General features: G+C 53.0%; 3 protein-coding genes across 6 annotated transcripts in view; 1 reads left to right on the forward strand and 2 right to left on the reverse strand.

The window, feature by feature from the left end:
• Window positions 1–2770, reverse strand: part of LOC144258328 (uncharacterized) — a 119256-nt gene extending 116486 nt beyond the window's left edge. The window contains 1 exon segment of the mRNA XM_077806811.1: window positions 2686–2770. The gene's annotated coding sequence lies outside the window, so the exon portion shown is untranslated.
• The window catches only part of LOC144258256 (uncharacterized), a 190458-nt gene that overhangs the window by 75521 nt on the left and 97256 nt on the right, over window positions 1–17681 (forward strand).
• LOC144258250 (uncharacterized) overlaps window positions 6400–17681 on the reverse strand; it is a 56594-nt gene continuing 45312 nt past the window's right edge. For 2 of the 4 annotated variants that reach the window (XM_077806669.1, XM_077806668.1), the window contains 2 exons: window positions 11307–11420; window positions 6400–10970 (listed from right to left, as the gene is read on the reverse strand). In XM_077806669.1, the coding sequence (XP_077662795.1) occupies window positions 9841–10970; window positions 11307–11420 (1244 nt within the window). In that variant the 3' untranslated portion in view covers window positions 6400–9840. Of the gene's footprint in view, window positions 10971–11306; window positions 11424–17681 lie in introns of all 4 variants that reach the window. The other 2 variants (XM_077806667.1, XM_077806671.1) reach the window with 2 other exon arrangements.

Raw genomic sequence — 17681 nt, forward strand, 5'->3', positions numbered from 1 at the left:
GAGGTGGTAGAATCTCCTTCCTTAGAGGTTTTTAAGGTCAGGCTTGACAAAGCCCTGGCTGGGATGATTTAACTGGGAATTGGTCCTTCTTCGAGCAGGGGGTTGGACTAGATGACCTCCAGGGGTCCCTTCCAACCCTGATATTCTATGATTCTATGAGTCACTTTGGGGGAGTGCCTCTGACACTGATCCCCGAGCAGGGGCACACCCCAGCAGGAGGAATGTGGAGTCAGGAACTGGCTTTTGCTCTCTCTGATCCTCACCTTGTCCACAGCAAAGTGATTCTGCCCAGGGATGCTGCAATACGTGTGACTGGGCAGATCAGAGATCTCTACCCACTCATTTCTCCACTGCCCCTTTCAGTCACATTCTTCTTTCCCCTTCTATCTCCTTTCCCATGTCCCCTCTCCCTGCCCCTGTGGCTCGGAAAGTCCCATCCCTGGGATGTTTACTCTCCCATGGCTAGATTTTTTCCTGGAAATGGCTAATGGGAGGAGAAATGAGGAGAAGCTATTTGGCATGAAAGTGACTCTGCCTAATCCCCAGCACTTTCCCTGCGGGTCTCACACTTTTCTGGAATCTCTGGCTAAAAGTTTACTATTAGCAGAGACTAGGGCTGCCCCCAGGGGCTAGTACCAGCTGGAGAAAGTCAATTCCCAGCTCCCGCTCTGCCTGCGCGCACACACAAAAACAAAAATGTGCTCTCCCAGATCACAATGGAGGCTGCAGCCTCTGACCCAGGAAGCTGAATCCTAATATCCAGGAGAGAGAGTCTGAGCAGCCTTCCCTCTTTTAGCAACAACCAGAGCTCTGTGGTAAGAGCAGCAAATTAAACCACCTCCCCAGAGGGACAGTTGTTCATGTCACTCCTTGTCCTTACTTGCAGTGACTCTGGATTAACACTGGTCTCAATGACACCAGAAGCACAGTTCAGAAAGGATGAGGCCAGAATCCCCTTCAACAGATCACTAGGTGCAGGTGCTAATCCCCTTCCCTCCTCCCTCACCCCTAAGATGTAGGACAAGGACTCGGGGTAAGAATTTTCCCTACAGAACCTGAAGTTCCTGCAGTTTTCCAGAGGGAAGAGAAGAAAAATATCTGTTGGTGGTTTCACCTCACCGTGTTTGATAAGTGGACAGAAAGTTACCACCCTCCTCGCCCCGCTGGCCAGTCGCCCAAAGAGGGATTTGGTGGGTATTAAATATGTGGCTGGTCTCGTTCATCGGCAAACCTTTTAACAGAGATAACGGGGGGGACAAACAAGTCTCAACGGAGAGGGGGAAGACGATCACTGGGCAGCTTAACCCCCTGCGATCTCCAGGACGGAGAAGGACTCAGGCCCACGGGTCCCCTCCAAGGAAGGAGACGCTGCTGGGGTTTAGAGACCTGGGGAAGAGCCCCGAACCCGAGAGGATTTTTCACTGATGTTGGATGATGACCTGGAACGAGGCCAAAGCTGGAAGGCGAGACCCGCAGTCAGACAAGGCTGGGGAATCGGTGGGATTTCTGAGAGGAGGTCAAGTCTGAGCGTGTGTCCCTGCAATGATGGACTCGGGGAAAGGGGCGACGCTGGCAGAGATCAGATGCCCCCGGTGACGAGCTGGGGGGGCAGGGGAAACGCAGAGGCGTGGTTGGTGTGTTATCATGCCAAGAGTGGAGGGGATTTCATGGTGGGGGCGGAAGGGGGAGGCGCGGGAGGCAGTTTGAAGGGATTTTTTGGGACTGGACAGTGACGTCTCCCCTCCATTCACAGGGGCTGCAGGGAGCCCAGGGGGGCAGTGTGAAGGGGGGGCGGGAAGATCCCTGGCCCAGGGAAGGGGGCAGCCAGCGGGGGAGGGGCGGGTGACGGGGCGGGGGGGGGTCTGGGTCAGCCAGCGGGGGAGGGGTGGGTGACGGGGGTCTGGGGGCAGCCAGCGGGGGAGGGGCGGGTGACGGGGTGGGGGGGGTCTGGGGGCAGCCAGCGGGGGAGGGGCGGGTGACAGGGCGGGGGGGGTGTCTGGGTCAGCCAGCGGGGGAGGGGTGGGTGACGGGGGTCTGGGGGCAGCCAGCGGGGGAGGGGCGGGTGACGGGGCGGGGGGGTCTGGGGGCAGCCAGCGGGGGAGAAGCGGGTGACGGGGCGGGGGGGTCTGCGGGCAGCCAGTGGGGGAGGGGCGGGTGACGGGGCGGGGGGGGGGTCTGGGGGCAGCCAGCGGGGGAGGGGCGGGTGACGGGGCGGGGGGGTCTGGGGGCAGCCAGCGGGGGAGAAGCGGGTGACGGGGCGGGGGGGTCTGCAGGCAGCCAGTGGGGGAGGGGCGGGTGACGGGGCGGGGGGGGGGTCTGGGTCAGCCAGCGGGGGAGGGGTGGGTGACGGGGGTCTGGGGGCAGCCAGTGGGGGAAGGGTGGGTGACGGGGCGGGGGAGGTCTGGGGGCAGCCAGCGGGGGAGGGGTGGGTGACGGGGCGGGGGAGGTCTGGGGGCAGCCAGCGGGGGAGGGGCGGGTGACGGGGTGGGGGGGGTCTGGGGGCAGCCAGCGGGGGAGGGGCGAGTGACGGGGTGGGGGGGGTCTGGGGGCAGCCAGCGGGGGAGGGGCGGGGGGGGGAGGGGCACAGACAGGGACCGGATCCACTTAATTCCCCCCCCCGGGGATTTCCTGCCGCCCAGGGACAGTTCAGCCCCCCCCGGCTCCGGCTCCGGCTCCGGCTCTTACCGGCTTCCGGGGCCTCAGCGCACCGGGCAGAACGGGCCGGGGGGGGGAAGGGGCGCGAGGCGCGCGGCACAGGCCGGAAGTGACGCACCCGGCGAGCGCGGCGCGAGGCGGGTCCGTTAGGACGGTTGGAGCCAGAGCGCGCCGCGCGCGGGGGGCGGAGCCGGGAGCGGCCCCGGCCCCGCTCCCCCGGCCCGTTCTGGGGGCGCTGCCTGGGCGGAGCCGGGGAATATCAATGGGGCAGGAGGGAGTCTAGGGGGAGGGAAGGAGGCTGGCGGGGGTGACGGGGGAGGGGTATGCTGGGGCAGGAATATCAGTGGGGCAGGAGGGGGTGGGGGACTGGGGGAGGGAAGGAGGCGGCTGGTGGGGGGGTGAGGGGGAGGGACATGGTGGGGGCGGGGCAGGAATATCAATGGGGCAGGAGGGAGTCCAGGGGGAGGGAAGGAGGCTGGCGGGGGTGACGGGGGGAGGGGTATGCTGGGGCAGGAATATCAGTGGGGCAGGAGGGGGTGGGGAGCTGGGGGAGGGAAGAAGGAGGCTGGTGGGGGGGTGAGGGGGAGGGACATGGTGGGGGCGGGGCAGGAATATCAATGAGGCAGGAGGGAGTCTAGGGGGAGGGAAGGAGGCTGGCGGGGGGTGACGGGGGAGGGGTATGCTGGGGCAGGAATATCAGTGGGGCAGGAGGGGGTGGGGGACTGGGGGAGGGAAGAAGGAGGCTGGTGGGGGGGTGAGGGGGAGGGACATGGTGGGGGCGGGGCAGGAATATCAATGGGGCAGGAGGGGGTTGGGGGGAGGGAAGGAGGCTGGCGGGGGTGACGGGGGAGGGGTATGCTGGGGCAGGAATATCAGTGGGGCAGAAGGGGGTGGGGGACTGGGGGAGGGAAGAAGGAGGCTGGTGGGGGGGTGAGGGGGAGGGACATGGTGGGGGCGGGGCAGAAATATCAATGGGGCAGGAGGGAGTCCAGGGGGAGGGAAGGAGGCTGGTGGGGGGTGACAGGGGAGGGGTATGCTGGGGCAGGAATATCAGTGGGGCAGAAGGGGGTGGGGGACTGGGGGAGGGAAGAAGGAGGCTGGTGGGGGGGTGAGGGGGAGGGACATGGTGGGGGCAGGGCAGGAATATCAATGGGGCAGGAGGGAGTCTAGGGGGAGGGAAGGAGGCTGGTGGGGGGTGACGGGGGAGGGGTATGCTGGGGCAGGAATATCAGTGGGGCAGGAGGGGGTGGGGGACTGGGAGGGAAGAAGGAGGCTGGTGGGGGGGTGAGGGGGAGGGACATGGTGGGGGCGGGGCAGGAATATCAGTGGGGCAGGAGGGGGTGGGGAGCTGGGGGAGGGGTATGCTGGGGCAGGAATATCAGTGGGGCAGGAGGGGGTGGGGAGCTGGGGGAGGGAAGAAGGAGGCTGGTGGGGGGGTGAGGGGGAGGGACATGGTGGGGGCGGGGCAGGAATATCAATGAGGCAGGAGGGAGTCTAGGGGGAGGGAAGGAGGCTGGTGGGGGGTGACGGGGGAGGGGTATGCTGGGGCAGGAATATCAGTGGGGCAGAAGGGGGTGGGGGACTGGGGGAGGGAAGAAGGAGGCTGGTGGGGGGGTGAGGGGGAAGGACATGGTGGGGGCGGGGCAGGAATATCAATGGGGCAGGAGGGGGTTGGGGGGAGGGAAGAAGGAGGCTGGCGGGGGGGGGTGATGGGGGAGGGACATGGTGGGGGCGGGGCAGGAGGGGGCTGGGGTGGGGCTCAGAGCACCTCTGTGTGGTCCGGCTCAGGGCTTGGCCCTGGCTGGCTGAGGCTCCGGGGTTCTTGGGTGGCGGCCGTGGGGGTGGGGTGGGGTGGGGTCAGGTCTTGGGCAGAAGAGGCGGGGCAGGGGGCTCACCGCCCCATACCAGGGGTGCCCCTGCCGCCCCTAAGAATCCCATACAACCCTTTCAGACTTTCCCGCTCTCCCCTCAAATTATTGACCCGCCCTCAGATCTCGGTGTTTTGATCTTATATTATCCAATCTTTCGGTTTTGACCCGTTTTCTCCCCCGTTCTGCAGGACTGATCTGAAGTGCCACGAGTGGCCAGGTGGGTGAGGTGACGCTGTCACTGGACCGTGTCCGTTGGTGGAAGAGAAGCTTTGGAGCTCCACAGAGCTTCTCCTCAGGTCTGGGAAGGTTCTGAGTGGAGCCGAAGCGTGAGAAATTAACCCATGTCGCCAGACACTCTTCCAGCTGAAGTGGGCCATGACCGCCTTGCGCTCGTCAGAGAATTCGTGGATTACAGATGGTTGCAGTGAGACCTGTAACCAGCGTCTTTTTTTTTTCTTGGTTTGGTTGTTGAGAGCCCGATTTGTAGATTTTAGCAACGTTTTGCATTTCAGCTCCCAGGCTCGTCTTTTGAAGGGGTTTTGCAGGTTTCCTTCTCGGGCTCAGCCTGAGAGGTGAGATCTTGAGTGATCACGTTGTGAGGAGGGTTCGTCCACGGGTGATGGGGTGGTTTTGTCTTCTATTATTTGTCTGTGTGAGTTCGTGGATCTCGGCAGGTGTGTTTTGTGGGGTCGCAGCAGGGGAGACATGGCGGCAGGTTTGGCAACCGTTGTGCTGGTGGAGTCTGGTGCAGCTTTGAGTTGGTGTGTCCTGGTCTGTAGGGAGTCTGGTTGGGCTGATGAGGTTGGGGGCCAGAAGAGTGGGTTGGGGAAAGATTTCTTTCAGGATGTGGTCCCCATCGGGTCTGGATTGTAATTCTTTGCTGATCCCCCACATGGGTTGTAGCGTGGAGTGGTGGCTGACCATTAGTGTGGTTGTCAATGTGTTTTTCTGTATTGAAGCAGGTTCTCTCGAGGTATGAGGGGGCCCATTCCATGATGCCCTGGCGATGGTCTGGTTGCTCAGGGAATTAGCTCTGTCAGCAGGGCGCCCTCCTCTTGTGGTGTCTCACTCTCTGTCGCTCCATCTCCACTGGCTGTGGGGACCCGTATCGCTCCCGGGATGCGGCATCCTCTTCACGGCCCAGCCCTCCAGCTGTGCCTCAACTCCACTCAACTCCCTTCCAGGGGAACCGGCAGTCCTTCGCCCGGACTCTCGTGGCAATGGTGAACTGCAGCCCCTAGCCAGTCTTTAGGCTGGCCACTTCCCTCGATGCCCAGTGGGGCAAAGGGGGGGGCCAGGCCCACCCGCTACTCTGGGCCCCCACAGCTGGCAGCTGCTTGCTACCTCTCCTTCCCCCCGCCACTACCTGCTTTCCCTGGGCCACTTCCCCATAACCCCAGCACCTACTCAGCCCCTGTGTCAAGGCCTCAGTCTGGGAGCCAGCCAGGCTGGAGCTCCGCTTGCTCCCCTGACCCTGTCCAGCACAGCTCTGTCCCAGGCACTTCTCTCTGTGGATGGCCAGGCCTTCTCCCTCAAGCTCCAGGGAGAGACTGAGCTCCTTGCTGCCCTGCAGCCCTTTTTATAGGGCCCAGCCTGGCCCTGACTGGCTGCTTCAAAGCCTTCCTCTGATTGCCTGGTGGCTGCTATTAACCCTTTGCCAGCCAGTGTGGGGCAGCTGCCCCATCACAGGGAGACCCCAGGAAATCCCTCCAGCCTTGCACCCCAGAAATGTACCGTCTTACACTGCTCAAGACCTTCTCTGGAACAGTGCAAGCTCATTAATTAGTTTGCTGCTTCATCAAAGGAAAATGGATATGCACCAGCCTTTGTAATCTGAGCAGATTCCTCAAAGCACTTTAGACGTACTCCCTAGTCAGTGTAAAACATTAAAATAAGTTTATTAACTACACAAAGATAGATTTCCAGTGATTATAAGTGGTAGGCATGAAGGTCAGAGATACTTTTTATTTCCTTAAGGTAACTAAACACTCATTTTAAATCCTAAACTTTTAGAGTTGAATCAAACAGCCTTTCTCACCCTAATAGATGTTACCAGTAGCTCATCGCTCTTAATACATGGGCTGAATTTCCTTCTCAGCCCCGAACCAATCTCCCCAGTTCAAAGTCTTTGTCTTCCCAGTGTTCTTGTTGTCGTTAACGTAGCTGGGGGAGGAGTTATGGGCAGGGTGCATGTGATGGGGCTGTAGGCTGGGAACCTATGGGGTAGTGTTCTGATGGTCTGTGGATGTGGGTCTAGGATGTGCTGGGGTTCTTTTAGGGGACAGAGGGGAGGGGACAGGGAGTGGATGGGGTGGCAGAGGTATGTGGGGTGTGAGGGGTGCTGGAGTTCTTCTGAGGGGTGCTTAGGGTGGGGGGCTCTGAATGGAACTGGGGTTCTTGTGGGGATGGGGGCTACATAGAAGGTGAGTGTGACTTGGAGTGTCGGTCGCTAAAAGCTGCGTAGTACAAACAAGGCCTAACCAAGATTTGAATCAAACAGTCTCTCACCCTAATAGATGTTACAGGCAACTCACAGTTCTCATTACTCAGACTGAACTCCCTTCCAGCCTGGGGCCAATCTCCCTACTTCAAAGTCGTTGTCCTCCAGACATTGACAGTGGGGGTGGGGGGAGGAAGGGAGAGAGGCCAAGTGATGATGTCACTGTCCCTCTTTTATACTTTCTTCCAGCTCCTAGAAAGATCCTTGCTGTGACATCGGCTAGGCTGTCCCCCTTACGTATGTGCCCTCTCTAAGCAGCCTCTGGGAGAGTGGATTCTTCTTGATGGGCCATCAACGCCCGTCTGGCCAGCGACAGCTGTTCCTCTGTTGCAACCGAAAGGCTGGCTCTGGGCATTTCCGAACCTCACAACATATTTCAGTAACACATACAGCAGTACTTCACAACTTCACATACAAAGATAGTACCTACAATTCAACAAGGTATTAAGGTTCAACAGACCAAGACTTTTAAAACGACACTTCACAAGGCATGCATTGTACAAACATATCAAGCATATGACAGTGGTGAATATGGGGATTCCAGGGTGCTACTCTTCCAGGGTGCTACTGTCACACCCCCCCCCCCCCATGTAGACAGTGCCATATTGGCGGGAGAGCTTCTCCTGCTGATAAAGCTACCACCTCTTGGGGAGGTGGATTAACTAAACTGATGGGAGAGCTCTCTCCTTTCACCTTAGAGCTTCTTCATTAAAGCACTAGAGCAGTGCAGTTACATCGGTGCAGCTGTGCCGATGCAGCATTTGAAGGGTAGACGAGCCCCAAGACACAAAACCCTAGAATCAGAACTCGAACATTTGTGTGTCCTGCAGAGCCAAATGAACATGTCATTCATGACCGTCGTTTCCACAGCATGCAAGTGGCAGCCAGTTTGGGATTCACAGGGAAAATGTCCTTGGAAGGACTCTCTCTCTCTCTCGATTTGCCTCATGAAACTTTGGCTCCAAATGGTGAATGATCAGTGTTCTCAAACTAAGCATGGCGTCCTTTGGGACCGTAATCCGTGACACTGAACTAGGAAGTCATGTTGCACAAACAATGTTCCTTGGGCCATTGGTCACCTTAGCTTCCTTTGCTGGGTGAAAACCAAGAACTGGGTGTGTACTATTTCTACCCCCCCTTCTTTCCGAATCCTTGGCCATGGCTAGGGTACATTTACACGTCTCTGAAGTAGAACCCTTTATCAAACCACTCAAAATCTCAGCACTGCTAGTGTGGAACGGCTTCTCCAAACACATCCAGGGTTTCTTTAACTTGGTGGCATGGGTCTAGGCTAGGAACTAAATACAGGTCTGGACCAAAATCTCTGTAAGTTACCAGAGGTGGAGTTTCTATTCAAAAATAGATATTTTTCTGCAGCTATTCTGTGGCTTTCATTCCCTGAGCTGCCTGGGGCTGAAGTACTCGGGCTTCGGCTTCCACCGGGGGGAGGGGCATGTCATGTATTAATTTTTGTTGTCAGAAGGGGGGTCACATTGCAATGAACTTTGAGAACCGCTGGCTTAAACAACTGAACTCCACTGTGATCATCTGCACTTGCTTCAGTTCGTTGCACAGTTTGGGTCTGCTGCTGTTCACCATTTCCAAGTGGAGAGTTCAAATCACTGCTGTTTCTTTGTTAGCATGTCCAGTAAATGGGAGAGTTCTCTCCTGTTGACTGAACTCTACTTGAACTTTCTCCATGTCATCATGTAGAGGTGGGGAAAAAGCAAAAGTAAAGTGAGAAGTAATGACTTTAACAAATGGTCATTTATCTCAAAGTCGCCAATAAATCTGAGCTACATCCTGTAAAATTAAACTAATATCGAATTAGGTGACCAAACAGCCTTCAGGAAAGATAGACAACCACATCACAGATATATAGAACACATGAAAATGAAGGTCTCAAGTGAAATTCCAGAGCAGGTTACATCTGATGACTCAGAACTGGGACAAGAGATTCTCCTATCACATTCTCCTCTGATCCATTCAAACCTGTTTCATTCAGCACTGTTGAGTTATGTTATTTACAAAAGTTCTAGCATTCTCATAACGAGGGGAAAAAACAGCCAATCTTCCCCCAAGTGGCTTGGCCAATAGTTGGAAACTGGAATTTAAACTCCAAATGATCCCACACTGTTTGGGATCCATTTGAATCCCCCTTTCATCTCCAGTCATAGTGACTCTGATATAGGATTAAAGAAGTCAAAGCATCCTCTCCAAGAACAGACAGCTGAGAACACTGCACCACACGACACTTTGAGAGATGGAGGGATAGAATGTGAAGAAGATAAATTCTGCATGGCTCAAAAAGGAGGTAACCGTTCTGGAGTGATGGGGAAGGAGGGAATCTCTCTGAGTCACCCCATCGCCTTCCAGTGTCACCAAGGCTGAAATGACATTTTTTCCCTTGCCACTGCTCCTCTTCATTTAAAATACATTTAAAAATAATGAGGAAGAAAGGTCCACAAATAACTGCTCTTCAGCACAACCTAGAGCAACGTGAGAACAACTGAGAATGAAACAATCTGTATCATTCATGACCCTAACAATTACTCTGCAATAGGAGGAACAGTATAAATGTGATGCTCCTTGTTTCCTGGAAGAAGGGACACACTCCCATTTCTCCTGGGACAATGGAGTGGATAGCAAGGACAACCGGGTCCGCCCCAAAACAGGATGAAATGCAAACAGCAAAAATGTGCAACTCATCCGGACAAGCTGAGGGATAACAGTGCTGCAACCGGTTCAAACAGCCTTACAGGTTACTTCATGGGAATTAACAAAAGTATTAAAGAAAAAAATGGCTAGATAGCTCTAGAGGTCTTTATGGTGTTTCTCTCCCTTGCAGATTCTCTGATGATATTTAAGGGATGAGCTCTGAGTGAACCTTGTCCCACACTCACGGCATTCATAGGGTTTCTCTCCTGTGTGGATTCTTTCATGTCTAGTAAGTTCTGACAACTGAATGAAGGTCTTCTCACACTCACAGCACTCATAGGGTTTCTCACCTGTGTGGTTTCTCTGATGCCTAATGAGGTGTGAGTGCTGAATGAAGGTTTTCCCGCACTCAGAGCATACATAAGGTCTCTCCCCCGTGTGCATTCTTTGATGTATAATGAGGTCTGAGCTCTGCGTGAAGCTTTTCCCACACTCGCAGCATTTATAGGGTTTCTCACCTGTGTGGTTTCTCTGATGCCTAATGAGGTGTGAGTGCTGAATGAAGCTTTTCCTGCACTCAAAGCATTCGTAAGGTCTCTCCCCCGTGTGGATTCTCTGATGTCTAGTAAGCTCAAAGCTCTGACTGAAGGTTTTCCCGCACTCGCAGCATACGTAGGGTCTCTCTCCCGTGTGGATTCTGTGATGTTTAAGAAGGGCTGAGCTGTCCGTGAAGCTTTTTCCACATTCTCCGCATTCATAGAGCCCCTGCCCAGTGTGGACTTTGTGATGCTTAGTAAGGTGTGAGCTGTCAGTGAAGCTTTTCCCACACTCGCTGCATTCATAGGGCCTCTCCCCAGAATGGATTCTCTGGTGTGTAATAAGGCTTGAGTTGTTAGTGAAGCTTTTCCCGCACTCACAGCATTCATAGGGTCTTTCCCCTGTGTGTATTCTCTGATGTCTAATAAGGGACGAGCAGTGAGTAAAGTTTTTCCCACACTCAGTGCATGTAGTTTTTCTCTTTCCCCTGAGGCTTTCCTGCTGGGCTGTGGTTTCCTTCAAGTCCTTCTGAGTTCCCCCACAGTAAATTAATTTCCCCATTTTCCCCTCTGGCTGGTTTCCCTGCTCTCTCTCTGGTCTGTGCTGAATCTCACAGGCTGTTCCCTGCTCACGACTCCTGGACACATTCCCTTTCGATCTTTGCGATAATGCTCCCTGTGATTCCACTTGCTCAGCATCTTCCTGCTGAGAATTCTGCTCCTCATTTTCACTCACCATCCCAGCACCTGCTGGGACAGAGAGAGAAACCTCAAACAGGGATGGAAAAGGGAAGACCAAACCAAAATAAGTGCTGGAGAGATGTCAAATAAAAACCAGAAACTGAATTCCCACAAAGGGAATCAATTCTGCCTTCACATCCCATCTAAATTCTCAGTGGGAAGGGAAGAAGCTACTGACAGGTGTCAGTTAGAATCTGTAGGAAGCCATGAGCTATATCTTCCCTGGGGATATGACGCTTGCTGGGGACAATCCTGAACTCAGAGAGCTCCCAAAGTCTTTGTAGGGTACACCAGAGGTCAACTTCAGGCACTTACAGATTCTGAGTAGGTTTAATGTTTCCTCACCTGTGCAGGGACCTCTCAGGATCTCCCTTTTCTCTGAACCCTGGAGGTCTGGGACCCATGGCTCTTCCCTTTCTTCCAGCTGGGAGATCACATCAGGTTTGGAAACTAGAAACCCTGCTCAGATGAAAGAAAACAAAGGAGATCAGGTGAATTCATAAGACTTTGTCATAAAGAATAGTCTAACTCCAATCCTTAGTAAACCAGTGAAATCCCAGGGCCAGCTCCGCAGGTTCTCAAAGGTGCAGAAAACCCTGCTTATGAGGGATTGAACTACCTGCATATCTGCTGGGAACACACGCAGACAGACACTGTGTGACAGTCTGTACCCCTATGTTCACTCTGACAAAATTATGTATTTTGTACAAAGTATGCATTGTGAGGTATCATTTGAAAACTCATAATCCACTGAACACGATCACCCTGTTAAAATATGTGAAGCAACACTGTTTGTAAAGTTACGAGATTTTACTGTATGATGTTACTGAAAATATTACAGTTTTGTGGAACACCCAGAGACCGGTTCCTCAGAGACAGCAAGGCTATCACCTGGTCAAATAGCCACTCTCCGGCAGGGGGACAGGCCAGTCCTTGCTTACAGACAGCCCCCAAACCTGAAGCAAATACTCACCAGCAACCACACACCACACAACAAAAACACTAACCACATACGCTATCAGAGGCTCGTTCACCTGCACATCTACCAATGTGATATATGCCATCATGTGCCAACAATGCCCCTCTGCCATGTACATTGGTCTAACCGGACAGTCTCTATGTAAAAGAATAAATGGACACAAATCAGACGTCAAGAATTATAACATTCAAAAACCAGTCGGAGAACACTTCAATCCCTCTGGTCACTCGATTACAGACCAAAAAGTGGCAATTCTTCAACAAAAAAACTTCAAAAACAGACTCCAACAAGAGACTGCTGAATTAGAATTAATTTGCAAACTGGATACAATTAACTTAGGCTTGAATAAAGACTGGGAGTGGATGGGTCATTACACAAAGTAAAACTATTTCCCCATGTTTATCCCCCTCCCCCCCCCAGTTCCTCACACATTCTTGTCAACTGCTGAAAATGGCCCACCTTGATTATCACTACAAAAGGTTTTTTCCCCGCTGCTCTCCTGCTGGTAATAGATCACCTCACCTGATCACTCGGGTTACAGTGTGTATGGTAACACCCATTGTTTCATGTTCTCTGTGTACATAAATCTCCCCACTGTGTATTTTCCACTGCATGCATCCGATGAAGTGAGCTGTAGCTCACAAAAACTTATGCTCAAATAAATTTGTTAGTCTCTAAGGTGCCACAAGTCCTCCTTTTCTTTTTGAAGATATTTACATTCCATCACAGGGATGGTTTGAAGCTCACATCCGCAACTGACAGCCTGTCAACATGATTCAAAATTGAAGATGTTTCCAGTACAAAGAATGGAATGATTAAAGGAGGTAAGAAAATCGTTTGAGACTCTCTCTCTCTCCCTTTTCTCTGGGCTCATGACATCAACAACTCCTGAAGAACTGAACTTGGGCAGCAGGAAAGGGTGAAGGGAGCCCTGGCGGAAAGGGCCGCCAGCCTGTCTCAGCATATGGGGAAAGAAACATTTGCTTTGAATCCGTTTTAGTTTGTTAACTTAGACGTTAGCTTGTGTTTTATCTTGCATTTCTTTTGTAAACAATTCTGATTTTTATGCCTCATTACCTGTCGTCACTTAAAATCTTTTCTTTCGGTAGTTAATAAACTTGTTTTAATTAACCAGTGTGTTTGGATTAAAGTGTACGGGAAACTCCATTTGGGATAATAAGGCTTGTGTATGTCATTTTCCATTGATGAAATGACAGACTTTATAGGAGTATCCATAGTGTGTTGGATACTGCAAGAAGCACATTTCCGGGGAAAAGTTTCAGACGAGTGAATTTGCTAGTATTGTCCCCTGGAATAATTTCTGAGTGTCTGACTAATATAGTGTTTCTCAAATGTGGTCACCAGGGGCTTTTGTTACCGCCACAGCATCCTGGGTGGTGATTGGGGGAGGTAAAGCAGCAGCCTATCCCTCAGGGCTGGCAGCAGGGATTGGGCCCTGTCCCCGTTTCTGGGCATGGTGGGGCTCGGGCTTCAGCCCTGGGTGGCAGACTCTGGTCGTGGGGGTTCAAGCTCAAGCCACATAGCAGCGGGCCTCATCCCAGGCACTCCAGCTGTGGGACACCAAGATGCAGCTGTGGGGCTATGGCCCCGGCATGCGGGGGGTGCCGGTTTCGGGCTCAACACCCCACATCTCCCCTGGCCCCTGCTACCTCTTCAGGGTCTGGTCCCTAGCTTCAGCTGGGCAGCAGCAGGCTCCGGCCCTGGGATCCAGCTGTGGGGCTTTGGGCTCTGGTCCTGGCCACATGGTAGTGGGTGCCAGCCTGGGCTCAAGTCCCCCTCCCCATTGCCCCTGGCGCCCACTAAAGGCTCTGGTCCCCTGCTGCAGGACTTCAGGCTCCAGCCCTGGGTCCCGGCCACAGGGCTTTGGGCCCTGGCCACACGACAGTGAGTGCCAGCCCCAATCTCACCCCCATCGACCCAGCTCGCTAGGGCTGAGTAAGTCTGCTGTGAAAAGTGATATTTCTATTTTAATATCACTTTTCATAGCAGACTTAGTAGCTAGCAAGTCTAGAAAGAAAAAAAACCACCACCACAAATGCAAAAGAAACGAGAACAAAAGACAAGAACATGCAAAGCACCTTATTTGTTAAGCACCTCTCTGCTGTTAAGGTACAATAAAGAATCGAGACAACTGTACATTATTTTATTATCGAGTCTGCAAAAACCCCCTACATAAATTACAATGCTTTGGACATGCATAGGTGCCTATTTTTGTTTTTCCTAAAGCTAATTAAGTATTTTAGGGAAAATGGTCAGCGCAGCAGCCAGCAAGAGTTCGTGGCCGCACTCCAAGGCCACCAAAACCTATGTCGTGAGACCCCACCCCCGGACTAGTAGCACTCAATACTCTGCAGGTCGGAGCGAGTTACAGGCTGGAGACTGTGGGTTAACTACCCACGAGTGCAAAAGGCACCCCACATTGGGGAACTGAGGGGACACGGCTGTTCAACAGTCCAGATTGTACCCTGGGTAATGTCACCGTGGCGCAGTGAGCAAGATCTACGCACAGCTTGTTATTTTAAGCAAGAAGCCACAGAAGCTGAGAAGGAGAGGAAATATAAGGGGGGGATCTCATTTTACCCCTAGGAAAAATGATATTTGGGAGCCGAGGCATTCCCCCCCCCCGCGCCCCAAATCATTCCTCTCCTGGTAATCTCCATCACAGACCCCCTGTGAAGGAAGAGAGCCCAAGGAGGTGTTATCAGTCTATCAGTACCCTGCTGAAAGAAACCAAGCCCCCAACCGATCCATGTTAATGCAGCTAGCATTAGCCCAAAAGCCCCACAGGTGTCTGGAGTCTACCTGACACATTTTGGGAGAACTGGCTCTGCAGAGACAGATATGGAGCATATTAACGTTGTCAAAATCAACGGGCAGGCATCCATGGGATGGAAATAGGATGGTGCACAGATTTCTCTGGTTAAACAAAGGGTGGTCCTAGAGACTGACAGGTTACCTGGTCGAATGGCAGAACTCGTGTTAACAGGAGGATCTAAGATTCTTGTGCCTTTAGCTAACGTGCCCTATTGACAGCCGTAGCCACATAGAAAAAAAAACGTTCCCAAGAATGGGGATATCATTTACCTCCCCCAAGGCCAGATTACTTTCTAAACCTTCCCATTCTCACAGGGATCACAGGTGCCTGAATTCAGTATAACAGGACATGTACACTAGGGGCTGGAGTGGGAGCCTGTCTGTCACCACCCTGTGTGCCCCGAGGAGCTGGCTGGGTGACTGCTCTCCTCCGAAGGTCAGCCACACGGTTCACTCTCTCAGCCTGAGTTATAGGCTACCTACCGGGGTGGACAGAGGCTGAGTTACCCCCTCTATCCTGGGCATTCACCCCTGAGTGACTAGCAAAAGGACAGTTATGTGCTAACAACATTAAACGCCCCCCTGCTGCTGGACGGGTACAATCAACTGCTTATAAGACTGCCCAGGGCTTTTCTTCTTCCCCACAGGAGTCTCCCTTCTTATCTTCTTAAAGCACCTCTCCCTTTTCCCTTCCAGGGGCCCCCTCCAGCACACACTTCCTTATGCTCTCTAGAGTGGGCTGTGCCCTCTGCTCAGCTGCAGAACGCTGTCAGCTGACAACTGGGATAGGCTCTTCTGTTACAGGCATCACTTCTCCCTCCCGCCCCGTTTGGCTCTGAGGGCGTGTTGCCTTTTGGTGCTGTGTAGGAGTTATTCTCATCCCCTCGTGCGCGCGTGCACACACAGATACACATTGCTTTCTACTTTAGCAGTTTCTGGGGTTTACCATTTCCTTCCGGAAAAACAGAATGTGAAAAATAAGAATCAGGCCAGGTGACTCCAGGAATGATGGACTCCAAGATCCAAGGTGCCTGTAGAGAAGAGAGATTGTGGCTATTGCACATGGTGATGGGGGGGCAAGACTCTCCACATCTCAAGATGTTTCACTACCAACCTAGGCCATTTTCACACTCTGGGGTGCAATCCAGACCAGTGCGGAGTTGTGTCATCTGTAATCCTGGGTGAGTTTCACTCTTCTGTTGCTGGAGCTCTCTTGTCTGGATGTTCCCAGACAGCATTCAAGGACGCACTGAGTGTCTGTGTGATAAGTGACCCTGGACTAGCTGCTCTGACTCCAGCAGCCTGCTTGCGGCACCCCTGACACATTCTGGCTTCCACAGCCTTGGACACAACTGACAAGAGATCGCAACATCCCCACTCCTGAATTTTCCCAAAACCATGTGCTCTGCAATGGCTACTTTCTCCAGGACTGTTCAGAGGAATAAGGATTGGTTGTTCTTCAGAAGAGACAAATGGCCCAGCTTATCACTTTAATTGGAGATAACCATCACTTGTATTCAAAGACAGCACTGGATTAATTTACTAAACATTTAATCTAACACAAGCATTTAAAGTGAGTTCAGGTATAAACAACAGAGTTAGAAACGGTTACCAGGAAGTGGAAGTGAACAATGACCTAATAAAACTATAGTCCTGCTGCAAGGTAAGATTCTGACCACACTATTTTCCAGCAAGAGGGCAGAGCACCCCTTTGCTCAATATTTCCCCCAAAGTCCAAAGGGCTTGGTTCCTTTGTCTTCTTAAATGAAGTTCCATGGTGGTTTCTTCCCCTGCTGGTGTTTGCTAAAATAGAATTTGGTCTGTTCCTGCGATATCCTCCCCTGCCATGATGCTCAGTGGTTCTCTCTGCCCCTTGTTAGTGTGATGGGTTTGTTTATTGGTTATGTAAATTGCATTCCCATTGTCTCTTAATGTACCCTGAAACTGCCTTCAAGGTGGCAGAACCACCTGCCTTTGTCTAGAGTGGGGGAACTTCAACCCTGGCTGACAGACATGCTTTAAGAACATCATTTCCCACCTATCTGTAATCTTGCATTTCTCCTCCATACATACACCATGCAATAATATTAACGAACATTATGTCCGTAGCTTTCTGTTGATATCTTACGTGACACCTTTTTAATACAGGTGAAGACATTAGTGAGTTGGGGTACACTGAATGGGTCAGGCCAGCTGAAACTTGTTATCAGATACCACAGAGCCACTTGCCCCGGGATGCTGTGAGGGTCACAGACATAACCAAGGAAGTGCACATTTGTGCCAGGCCTGCTGGGTAAGCACAGTGGATATACAGGACATTGTAGCCCCGGTCTATTCTAGGAGCAGGATCGTTGCAGAATTCCAGTCTCGGAGAGGAAAAGGCAGGAAGCCTGACACCTGTGGGTGGGGGTGGGGGGGCACTGAGAGACACCAGGAAGGGGACAGGGTGCACCTAGTCCTCTCACTCATTACAACACCCACTCCCCTTCCACTCACTGCTCTCACCCCTCTCCACCTTCTTCGGCCCCAGGAGCACCTGCTCCTTGTGTTCTCTCCTCCCCTCCCATTGCCTGCAGCCTTCCTCACTAGAGCATCCCCCAAATTTCCCATGGCCCAGCCACTTCCCGTCTCACCTTCCCTCTGCCCCAAGTCATCTTTGCTTCCGACTCCCAAGAGCTCCTGTTCCCTCCCTCCCATTGCTAGTTCCCCCATTTCCTGGAGCAAACACTACCCAGCCCCCACCTCCCCTTTACTCGCACCCCCCCCCCAACTCCTTGACATCCTGATCCAACTCCTTCCCATTTCTTCCAGCCCTCCATTGCATCGCAACTCCCTACAGAACCTACCCCATGATACATCTCCTTTCCCCTGCCCCAGACGTCCCAGCTCACAGGAACTCTTCACCC

Source organism: Eretmochelys imbricata, chromosome 28 (genome assembly GCF_965152235.1).
Source record: "Eretmochelys imbricata isolate rEreImb1 chromosome 28, rEreImb1.hap1, whole genome shotgun sequence".
Classification (NCBI taxonomy): Eukaryota; Metazoa; Chordata; order Testudines; family Cheloniidae; genus Eretmochelys; species Eretmochelys imbricata.